Raw genomic sequence first — 12,107 nt, 5'->3', positions numbered from 1 at the left:
GGTGAATCGATCCAAAGACAGGAAGTAAGCAGATAATCTAATTTGAAATGGGCTGAGCTGCAGATGTTAATCTGCTCACTGCGCAGCAGGAAAGGACTGAGGGCAGGCAAGAGTCTGGAAGGAGGTCAATGGAGCCAGTCCTGCCTCTTCTCTCTGGCCGCTGGGCCCAGCGTGGGCCTGTCCTAACCATCCCTGTGCTTTCCCGGGGGGGAGAATTAGAGCACCAGGCTGGTTCCTCTCCTGCATGGGGCTCCAGGGCACTAAGCCTGGGGGGGCGTCAGGGGGAAAGGGAGCCCTCTGGCCAGGGATGCGGGGTGTTGAGTCTTCTTTAGGCTGGAGGAGGAGGATTGCATGGATCATGACCTGAATCTGGTTCTACCATTCTGACTTGCTGATAAAATCCCTCCTCCATACAGGTACGTGTCAGGCATCAGCCTCATTCTGCGGTCAGCAAGAAGGCACTCGAGGGTAGGCCACGTTTGGTGGGTTGTCCTCTTGTGTCCCACGATGTTGGCTGCCCTGGTTGTTCATTTAGGGACTCACTGGCTGCCCACTTTGGGAAATTCCCTGTGAACAGTGCAGCCATCAAAAGCAAAGGACATAGTCCTGAGACTACATGTGGGTCTGAAGCTAACTTTCTCCATGTCCTAGCTATGTGTACTCGAGCAAGTTATTAACCTCTCTGGGTCTCTGTTTCCTTGTAAAACACGTTGCCAATGGCAATGCTGAAATGGTATATACGTTAAGTATTTTAAAGACCTTGTCCCTGCTTTTTATAATCTGATGGGGAGCTAAGATAGGCACCTGAATGCCCACAACGACAGTAATAACAGGAAGGGCTAACATTTATGGAGAGTTATTCTGTGCCAGGCCTAGGCTTTGCATGGCTCGCTCATTTGATTCCCATAGAGACTCTGTGAAGGTGGGAACTGTTGTCACACCCCCTTTATGGAAGAAGAAACTGAGGCACGGAGAAGGTGAGTGCAGAGCTGACACCCAGTAAGTACAGAGTTGGAGTAGGAGCCCTGGGCCCCTGTTCTAATCCAAGGCAATACATGACACATGCCCCTTGAGTGTATAAGCAGTGTCTTATCGCCTTTGCTGATTGAGCAGAGGAAGGGCTTATTCCTGGGAAGGTGACAGACGTTCTTGCAGAGAAGGTAAACTGTGAATGGACTTTGAAGACTCGGTGGTGTCGCGGGTTGGACGCTCTAGGTGGAGGACACAGCGTCCTTGGAGCTATTGCTGTAAGAAAGCGCAAGGTGTGTTTGGATTCAGCAGCAGGGGGCCCCAGGGGATGCTGGGAAGTGAGGCTGAAGTCCCAGGAGTTCAGGAGGGCTGACAAGGGGAGTGAGGATCATGGATAATTGTTTAAGAGCGAGGACAGGTATAGTTGTCATGGTGCAAAAGTTAATTTTTTTAGAAAAATGGGGCTGGTCCTTTCTTGTCCCTCTTTAGTGTTTTTTCTTCACTAGAGCCAATTGAATTGGTTGCAGGTTCAGGATACAGTCTCTGAAACCAAACTGCCCAGGTTTGAAACTGGTTCGGCCACTTACTTGCTGGGCAACCTTGGGCAAGTTCCTTAACCTCTCTGAGCGTCATGTTCCTGATCTGTAAAACGGGGGTAATAATAGTAACTTACCTCATAGGGATCTTGTGAGCGCTAGGTGAGATAACACACATAAAGTGCTCAGTCCGGTCCCTGACATGCAGGAAGGGCTATAGGTGTTAGCCACGGTAGTGTTACAGATCTTATCTTGTAGGCCATCCACTGTTTAAAATAATCAGGGCCACCTGATTACTCTCTAACCTGTTGCCTCTTCTGCCTGCCTCTTCAGCCTCATCTTACAGCATGCCCCCCAGCCCTATGTCCTCCAGCCACTCTGGCTTTCTTCCAGCCCCTAGAATCCACCAAGCTTCCTCCTGCCTCAGGGCCTTGGCACATGCTGTCCCTTCCACTGGGAGTGCTCACCCCAGGCCTTGTCACAGGTAATTTCTGTTCAGGCAACTGCATTTCATCTTGGGAAAACCCCCATGGACCTCCCACGGACCTTCCAGACTCTGTCAACCCTCTGTTCTACCTTCTTATGGTGCCTTCTATGACTGCTTTATAAAACCTATTACAGCTGTAATTTTACAAACATTTTCTCTGACAGTCTAATGACTGTCCACCTCCCCACCGGACAGTAAGCCCTCTGCCGTCAGGGGCCATGCCTGTATCTCAGCACCTGGCCCACTGCCTGGGGCAGGGTGGAGAGTCAGTAAAGAGGGGTGAGGGAATGCTGAGCATCGCAGAGAAGAGGGCACACTGAGTTCCGTGCACTGTCCCTGCCTACCCCGAGAGCCCACACCCAAGTGGGGGGATCCCAGGACACAGCATTTACCAGGAGCTCGATGAGCTCAGTGGCCCCATGTCATCCTCAGCCAGAGCCTCATGTGCATTATCCCTCCCTGGCAAGCCGGGCTTGGTGGACTCGGAGCTCCTTCCTATCCGGGCATTTACACGGTATGGCAGCTTCGTTCTCACAGCCTTAGGCTGGCCTTGCTTGGAATTCCATAAGCCTTCTCAATATATGGGGGATCTCCAAAGACAATTACCTTGGAATGAAGGTTTCCAGGAATGCTCAGTACAACCTTATTCTGTGTAGCATTTTCTCATTCCATCTGTAGCCTCCCAGAGCTTTCCAGAGTTAAGTAACACAATTACAGAGTTAAATGACAGCAAAGAATGTGAGGCACCGTGGGGCCTGAGCAGCAGGTGAAATAAAGTGTGTGCAGGCGGGGGAGCAGTCGGCTTCCCCAGGGGGCAGGAGGCTGGGGACGTGGGGGCTGGCGGGGGGAGGGCTGTAAAAAAAGCCAGAGAGAAAAGATCTGGAAGCTGATCATAGATAGCACAGTAGATCCGAGAAGTCAATGGAAGCTGGGGAGGTCATTTAATCTGTCCCCAGAGGAGCATCACATAACAAAAAAGAGACTGTGGGAAATGACTGGGTCTGGTCTCCAAGTTGGGTGTCAGTTTTTTCCTTGAGTTTTCTAAGCAGTGGGACAGGATGAGGCCTAAGAGGATCCTTGTATGAATCTTCAGAGACAGGCAGTCACACCAGTGTTAACAGAGCTCCATGCATGTCCCTGGGTCACCCGGGAAAGACCACCAGGGGCCAAGTGTCTGGGGCCTCTGCCGTACATGGAGCTAGAATAGGCCTGGCTGCCCTCCCGACGTTCCTGCTCAGCATGGGTCAGGATACTGTCTCCAGAGGCCCTTGTTGAGATTAGCCTCCTCACGGCAAACATGCACTGGGTACTTACTTTGAACGGGGCCCCATGCTCGGCGTGTACAAGCATCATCTCATTCAGTTGCTCAGCAATTCTAGGAGGTAGGTCCTATTATTATCCCCACTTTATATATGAGCAAACTGAGGCTCAGGGAGCTGAAGTGACTCGCCTAAAGTCACACAGCAAGTCCAGAGAGGTCCGGCCCACCCTGAAGGCTGAGCCTCAGCCACCCATTCTGCTGCCTCCACAGCTGCCCCCAGGCCTGCCAGAGCTCTGCAGGGTGTTCGGGTTAGAAGACTCTTCCACATCCATCCATCACCCCCCCTTGACTCTCCCAGGACGGTCATGGGCAGGCATTGCCCGCACCGTCTAGCCCAGTAAAATGAGTCCCAGAGAGGCTGAGTTGCTACAGGTCTTCTGCCCTGTCCCATCCTCTCCTTAGCTTGGCTCTGTGGAAGGGAGGGGCTGCCAGGCAGGGCAGGGGGGAGGCCCGGCTGAGGCCCCTGGCGGTCAGTCCTTGCTGCTGGGGCCCTGCTGAGGGGAAGGGAGAGCATTTTGCCCGAAAGGGGGCAGCAGCTCTCTAAAAGAGGAGGAGGACATTGGAGAGTGCTTTGTTCCCTTCAGCGGGTCCAGGAGCCAGTGCGGCCATCCCGGGGGTAGCAGGGTCCTCAGGGAGGCACCCGGTGGGAGCAGCAGGCTCAGGCGGATGCAGACCAGAGCGCTGCTGTGAATTTGCTGCCGTCTTCCCAGCCAGGGCCCCAGCGCCCAGGAGAAGAGCGGCAGCAGCCACGCGGAGCCTCCAGGCTTTGATAGGAATAGTGCCAGTTGCATGACCCCTATTAAACTCCAGGAAGCAAAGGATCGTCTGTTTTGGAAGTCACCTCCAGGCTGCTCCAGCCTGCTCTCCCCTTGTAAATTCCACAAACATCCAGGAGATAAAAGAGGGGGATCTCTCAGAGGCAGAACATGAAGCTCTTCAAAGAACACTTTCAATCGAAAACGGGGAAGAGAGAGGTCTTTCTCTCGGAGGGAAGGTATTTATATGCCCCTGTGCATGCCCCTGTGCATCCACACACTCACACACACGCACCCCAAGACTAGGAACACCATAATGTATACAAAACTTTCTGCCAGTTCTCTTTTATCAGCCCTCCTTCTCTTCCTCTGGCTCTGGGGGATCCGCACCTTTTCTGGTTTCCCAGCCCCTGGAGTTACACTCCCAGACCTGCTATCCAGATGGTGGTGTACCTTCCTGACCTTTCTAGATTTCTTTTCCTAAAATGTCCCCGCCTGGGGTCCCTCTCAGCTGCTGTTCTTTGCTGACTAGTCTGAGAGTTTCTTCCTCAGAGCTCATTCTCCTCATCTGCTCCAGAGCATTTGATTCTGCAGACCACCATCATCTTCTTGAGCGAAATAGGGGCCAGCGAAAGTAAGGTCTACCTGTTCGAGCCAAGCGAAATGAAAGTGCAGGGTTTGGGAGCTGGAGAAGAGAGTTTAGAGGGCATTTAGTTACGCCCTTTCATTTTACAGGGGATGAAACTTCAGCCCAGAAAATGGAATAACTCGCCGACGGTCACAGTGAGTTTGTGGCCTGGCTACGACCAGAGCCCGGGCTTCTGATGTCCTGGCTACTGCTCTTTCTGCCAGAGAGCAGCCCTCCAAAGACGCAGAAGGGCTGGGTCAGACTGGAAGCAGGCCCACCCCTCCCACCTTCCCCTACACTGACAGTAGCTAGCATTCTACGCTCCCAGCCCCCTTTGCTTGTTAGTTTGGTTTTGTGGCATATTATCTCCTCATCTAAGACTGCTTTGTAGCATAATGTCTTTTTAACTAAGGTGAAATAAAATGAATGTGGGTCTTTTGGAATAACCCGATCCCAAGAGGTTGTTGCTGATAACTTTGGGGTGTATTGAAGCCAAGGTAGATAATTACTATTCTATACTGAGTTGATTAAATAGGAAAAACAAAAAACAAAAAAACACCACCACAAAACCTCCATGGTGTCTTTTAGCTTGCCACTGCTTTTTTCCATCCCACACCTCCTTCCCTGCCTCCCCTGCCCCCAACTTACTCTTGACGGAGGTGCAAAGGGAAGAGGGAGTCAGCAGTGTCCACATGAGGTGGTTATTCTGTTTGGCCCAGTTTGGGAAGTGTCTCTCTGTGAGTAGACAGGGATGCCCTGTCCGAGCCTGGGGCACACACTCTCCCTGGGTATGCAGTCATTCTGCATGCATCCGGGAAAGGGCCGTCCTGGGACACTGTCCGTTTCCAGCATTCTCTCCATATGGAATGGTTTTACCATAACGTCATTGTTGGCCAACTTTTATAAACTTGTGAACGGATTTCCAGATTCCAATCCAAAGTTTGCCCTTTTGGGGGGAAAGCTGTGGGTGAGGTAAGGAACCTTGGGGGCAGAGTTGTTGAGTTCAGTTAATTTGGGAGGGTGGGATATGTGTTTTTAAATAACCGGAGAGGGATGCCTGGGTGGCTCAGTCGTTAAGCGTCTGCCTTCGGCTCAGGTCATGATCCCAGGGTCCTGGGATCGAGCCCCGCATCGGACTCCCTGCTCTGCAGGAAGCCTGCTTCTCCTTTCCCACTCTCCCTGCTTGTATTCCCTCTCTCGCTGTGTCTCTGTCAAATAAATAAAATCTTTAAAATAAATAAATAAATAAATAAATAACCAGAGAAAGGACTGGGAGTTGTGTTTACCTTTGCCCACTTCATCTGTTTTGGTTTTCGTCCTCTTTTCTTCAATTCCTTCAATCCAACCCAGCTGACTCTCGTCTCGTCCTCCCAAGGTTCATGCAGGGCTTGGCTGCCGACTGGCTGGAAACCCGCACACATGGGACTGGCACTGCGCCTGCTGGGTCTTTGTGCTGGCTTGATTTCTCTTCTTCTACACCTGTGCTCTCGAGCGAGCGGAACTGCAGTCAGAGCTACTGTCACGGAGGGGCCGAGGTTCTGAAAGGCCCAAGCAGCCCTCCAAAGAGTCCCCCAAATGAAATCATTAACAATCTTCTAATCAAACTTCATTTATTAATCTCAAGGGTTGATTCACTTGATAGCAGCAATCAGCGCTCTCTTGGAGAAATACAGAAAGAGCACAATGAGGCATTCACGTTTTTCGTTTTTCATTAAAAAGCTCTGACATCGGCACCCTCGTTTCTTTTCTTTGAGCCTGGCCTCCCTTTATAAGGCCCTAGGTTCGTTAACCTACGCCGGATCATGTGGCTGCTCCAGCAGACGGAACGCGATCGGGAGCAGAGGCTCAAGGTTGAGATGCAGGAGAGAGTGACCTTTGCCAATAGATTTATCCCTCTTGTACACACATCGCAAATTCCCTTGTGTGCAGAATGAGGGCCAGCGTGTCTATCTCTATTTTCTTTGTAGTGATTTAGGTAGACTCGTTTACGTGTGTGTGTATGTGTGTGTGCTCGTTCAGAACTGCCTGGCCTATTTGCAAACTGTTGGATGCTTCACTTTTCCTCCTTTCTAGAACTCTTCCTCTCTTCCATCAGCTGCTCCACCAGAATCAGAAGAAGGAGTTAAGCTGAAGTGGAAACCCGTGGGGGCCAGTCTGAGATACACGCCTAGGTTATAAAACATGGTTCTTCAATATTAGTGGAAGTCGGAATCAGCTGGGCAGCTTGTTACCAATACAGATGCCCATGTCCTGCCCACAGTATGATCCAGGGGGTCTGGGATGTGACTCAGGAATTCGCATTTTAATCAGCCCCCCAGGTGATTCTGATGCAGGTGGTCAGAGACAGGATGTTGAGAATCCCTGTTAGAGAATTACTGGGCAGGGTCCTAGCACTGTCTTCACCTCACATCCTTAGTTTAAGGACAAGGTCAAGGACGTCTAGGGATGTGAAGTGACTGGCCTAGGTTAGGGGGTTGGTGAGGGACCAGAACAACACGCCGGTTCTGGGCTTTTCCCCTTTGCACCATGCACAGGGGAGCAGACCAATAGCAAGTGAGTTTGCTTTGCCAGGGGAAGGGTTTAAATTAGGGACAAGGAAGAACTGTCTGGCAAAGAGGAGTACTGAGGAATTCAATAGTATCTCCTTCCCGGAAGGCTTTAATTCAGACTCTCATCAGATGTGGGCATCTGCGGTGTCATGAGGGGGCCGAGAGCAGGGAAGGCAATGTCTTCCGAACAAATTCTGATGACTTTTGCATCAGAGAGCCAGAGACCCTTCTTTTACTTCTTTGGCACCTGAATTGTAACCTTGGCAGCAGCTTTAAGTGTCCTGGGGTCCGGGAGGCCCGAGGTCCAGTCCTGGCTCTCACGAGGACAAGCTCTGCACTGTGGGGCCACCTGCTCAGTTCCTTGGTGGTGTTAGCTTGTTTCTCACTTCTGTGGTGGCATCCATTTTCTCTTCCTCTCTAACTCCCCCCCACCGAGGCTCCTCTTCAGCCTCGCACTTCCATCAAGTTCTGCAGACTGAGCAAATTAAGAAGTTGAATTTAAAAACTACTTACTGTTGAGAATCCAGCAGCCTGTGTGCCGGTTTTCCCTCCCCTCGGGCATTCTGAGACTGTCTCTGGACAGTCCTCTGTTGTTTATACTTACTGATGTATTCAGAGGCATCTGGCCGCAAAAGTGCCTGAGTTCCAGCTTCAACACCCATGTCCTTTTGTGAATGATATTCGGGTCGGAGATGGATCAGGACTACCCAGAGTCACTCCCCACACAGAGAAACCGGACCAGAGTGACATCTTCCCAGTGGTGACGACCTCTGGCCACAAGTCCCTGTCCCTGCATCTCACCTGGCCACCCCACTGATGGGCTCTCTCTGTCCCTTCCAGAAAGCGGACCTGGCCGTGGCGGGCCTCACCATTACTGCGGAGCGGGAGAAGGTGATAGATTTCTCCAAGCCATTCATGACTCTGGGAATTAGCATTCTTTACCGAGTTCATATGGTAAGAGACTTATTTTATAAGCATTTATGTCATTAAAGCTATTTGCATGCAAACACTGAGTTATATGGTAATAATGAATGACTCACGGAAATATTTAGATTTCAAGACTTAAATGCAAATGAGCTGGGCTATTTTTTCCCCCATCAGCTGCATGGACTTACAAACAGGAAGAATGGAAAAGTCACACTTGTGGGCTTTCCAGTAAAATTTGCTTTTGCCTCACTGACTAGGGATGGCCGAGAGTGATCTCTTCACCCTGGGTGCGTATGGTGTCGGGGAGTGGCCCTGTTGGTCACTCTGTTTCCTCCTAGGGACGAGGTCCCCAGTCCAGATGAGTCACCCCAGCATTTTCAAGGGCTTTGCAGATTCCCAGGTGCACCTCTGTTCCCTCCGAGCATTGCGTCTGGTGAGAGAATGCAGACTCCTTCCCCTCTGGGTTCGTCATACTGGTGAATAAATAATGTCACTTATATCTGGCCTGTCCACTTTTCTGCATCCTTCAAAAAGAAAGAGAGAGAGAGAGAGAGAGAGAGAGAAAGACTTCTCTGGTTAGGTTGCCTAGAGTGAGTGTCTAAATGAGTTTGTGAAGGCACACCAATGGGTGTAAGGACGGACCTGACAGAGAACACTGGCTGGTGGGGGCTGTGGGGAGCATCAGGGGAGTAATGCTGGCTGAGCCTCATCCACAAAGAGGGTAATAGTTATGTTGTCAGCACATAGTTGACTGAACCAGAAGAACCTTCTTCTCATCCTTTTATCCAAACTGGCTCTAAGTGCACAGCTATTATATGGATTTCCCCAATACTCAAGTCATTCTCGGTGTCCAAGGTCACGCTAACACAGTAGATTCCAGGGTGTTACCTGGACCACAAGGCTGCCCAACAGGGAAGGAATCAAGCGCTCATCCCACGTGCCTGCTGAAGAAGTGACCCCTTCTCAGGCCCCAAATCCCAGCCCTAGGGAAAGGGGATTGTCTGTATTCGCTATCCCAGCCTGGGCTCACATAGCGGGAGCTGCTAGGGCATCAAGAACCGCAGCCCATTTCTGTAAGAGGGCAGGTCCCCTTGTCACAGAGCCCGTTTGAGCAGCTTAGAGGAGCGTTGTCCTGTGCTGGACCTCAGCATCCATCATGATCCCTGCCTGGCTTAGAAAAGGAGGCCACATCATCTAGAAGAAGAGGCAGCATCGAAATGCCAAGCTCCCCAGGCTAAAGACAGAAAGCAATCTGATGATTTGGTCATTGTAGACGCTGTCATTGATGTGTCTGTCTTGTGAATTAAGGGCGATAGTCTTTTTCACGATGATGAAAGCCCCCATTCATTGAGCACCTCCATGTGCCAGATGCTCTTTCGGGCACCTGTGAGGATGTGGACTATTGTTATGGGTTGAATTGTGTCCCCTCAAAAGACCTGTTGAAGTCCTAAAAGCCCCAGGACCTGTGAATGTGACCTAATTTGGAAATAGGGTCTGCAGGTATAATCAAGATGAGGTCACACTGGATTCGGGCGGGTCCTAATCCAAGGAGGGGGTCTTTATAAAAAGAGGGAAATGTGGACACATGGGAGAAGACCAGGTGAATTTGGAGACAGAGTAGAATGATGTCTCTACAAGCCAAGAAACGCCAAGGATTGCCAGCAACCACCAGAAGCTAAACACCAGAAATGACAAGGAGGGATCTTCCCAAAGGCTTCAGGGGCAGCATGGCCCTGCTGATACCTCAGTGTTGAACTCCTCGCTTCCAAACTATGGGACAATACATTGCTGTAGTTTTAAGCCACCCAGTTAGTGGTACTTTGTTACAGCAGCCCCAGGACACCGGTTCACTTTTGTTGTTCTTCTAAGTAGGTGAAAGAGCAGAGTTCAAACCCAGGAATGCTGTGCCTCGAGCATGTGTTCTCTCTGGGACACCAGGCGCCCCCCCTCATTTGCGTGATCTTTGAGTAACTTGTCCTGGAAAGCATTCTTGTGTACCTTTTCTCATCTGGTCCTTAGGACTGCTCTTTGAGAAGGGGGAAGGTATTAGAATTCCAACTTGACAGTAAGGAAACTAAAGTCACACTTGGAACTGACACAGGGCTGGGCCTGGAAGCCAGGTGTCCTAAGTCTCAGGACAGTGTTCTTGTCATCCTTACACCTGTCTGTAGTCCCTAGGTGATTTTCCAGCTAGCACCATGTGTTGAGCCCACCTCACCCCGTTCCTGTCACTGAGCCTCGAGGCAGCATCCCAAAGAAGTGGGGACATAGGACCTTTCTCCAAACAATATTGCTATGGCCAGGCTGTATGCCTTGATTTCTTGATTAATGCCAAGGATACTAGAGCCCGATGGACCATGAGGATCCATGTGGGTGAAGGCACCTGTTCCCTAGTGTTTCTACTCAGTACCTGGGAACACCCACCGTTAGGCTACCCTCACCAATGGGGACACCGCTGTCCAGAATATCAGCCCCAGCCAGAACCAAACTCCCATTCGCCAGTCCTCTGGACATCCTTAATTGGATTGTTGGCCACAGGTTACCTACCACCATAAATCTATGACTGTATTAGTTCTTGGGATGTGAGGTTTTATGTGTCAGCCTGCCTAAGCTATGGTGCCCAGAGGTTTGATCAATCACTAGCCTAGATATTCTATGAGAGTATTCTGTAGATGTGATTAGCAGCTATGATCAGTTGACTTTAAATAAACGAGGTTACCCTTGATAACGTCGGTGGGCCTCATCCAATCAGTTGAAGGCCTTAAGCGCAAAAACAGGTTTCCTGAAGCAGAAGGAATTCTTCCTCAAGACTATCACTTAGAAATCCTGCCTGAGTTTCCAGCAGGCTCTATAGATTTGGGCCTTAACTGCTCCCACAGTTGTGTGAGCCAATTCCTTAAAGTAAATCTCTTTATATACACACACACATACACACATGTATGTCCTACTGGTTCTGTCTCTCAGGCGAACCCTAAGTGATACGGTTCCCCTTTCTGGTCAGGATTCCTCCCCTCTTCCAGCCTCCATACTGAGGCACTGGTATGCCACATGGCTGCTCAGATCTGGTTTATAACAGGGGGCCAAGCCGAGTAAAAACTGAGTGCTGGCATGAACAGCTTACACTAAGCAGAACTGACAGTTTATGCATTTATTCAACAAATATTAATTGAGTGCATTTGGTGTGTGAGGCAGTGTGCTTAGAAAGTACCAAAAAGTCGGCCGGAGAGAACAATCCTGAATCAATGAAACCGGGGGAGACCTGGAGAGAACAGGTCTGAGGTAAACTTTGCTGTATCTAAAACATCTGTACCCTGAGTTGGCAGAAACAGCTAATGCCACAGGATGGCCCAGTGCAGTTCACCACGAAAGCCTCAATCTAAAATTACGTAGAGAAGCTCTCTCTCATATAGTAGTGTTACGTTAACAAAATTAAAGTTGACTACTGGGTGTTTATTATTTTGTGAATTTTTCTCAGGTTGATAGTGATTATTTTGTGAATTTCTCTCAAGTTGATAGTTTCTCAAGATGATTAATTTCATTTTATAATCTATAATGACCTAGAATCTCTATCTTAATTCTGTATCTGACGTCACCTGAGTCATGAGTGATTATTACCAAAATGTGAGCATCTGGTGATGATGAAACCTGTGTGCAAAGGTTAAAATAATTAACCCAAAGTATAAATGCCTCTTTCAAAAATATTGCAAAACCCTCAGAAGTAGTAAGGGGTGGCAGGTACGTGTCTGAAGTCTAGAGACAATCAGAAATAATGTGTGGATTTCCAGCCATCTAAGATTACCTAGGATTAGTTTTTCATGACTGTGGGATCACCAAGAGTCAATGATGTGGTATTTTCCTCTTCTCACCGTTTGGGTATAATCTATGTGTCTGCTCAGGCATCTCTAGGACCAAAATCAGAAGAATGTTTTGCTCTT

The 12,107-nt window shown here is 49.7% G+C and overlaps 1 protein-coding gene across 1 annotated transcript in view; it reads left to right on the top strand.

The window, feature by feature from the left end:
- Positions 1-12,107, top strand: part of GRIK4 (glutamate ionotropic receptor kainate type subunit 4) — a 290,617-nt gene that overhangs the window by 239,879 nt on the left and 38,631 nt on the right. Inside the window, exon 12 of the mRNA XM_021696357.1 lies at positions 8,086-8,199. Coding sequence (XP_021552032.1) covers positions 8,086-8,199 — 114 coding nt within the window. The remainder of the gene's footprint in view (positions 1-8,085; positions 8,200-12,107) is intronic.

This window comes from Neomonachus schauinslandi, chromosome 11 (assembly GCF_002201575.2).
Source record: "Neomonachus schauinslandi chromosome 11, ASM220157v2, whole genome shotgun sequence".
Classification (NCBI taxonomy): domain Eukaryota; kingdom Metazoa; phylum Chordata; class Mammalia; order Carnivora; family Phocidae; genus Neomonachus; species Neomonachus schauinslandi.
This window is presented reverse-complemented; position numbering and strand designations above follow the sequence as displayed.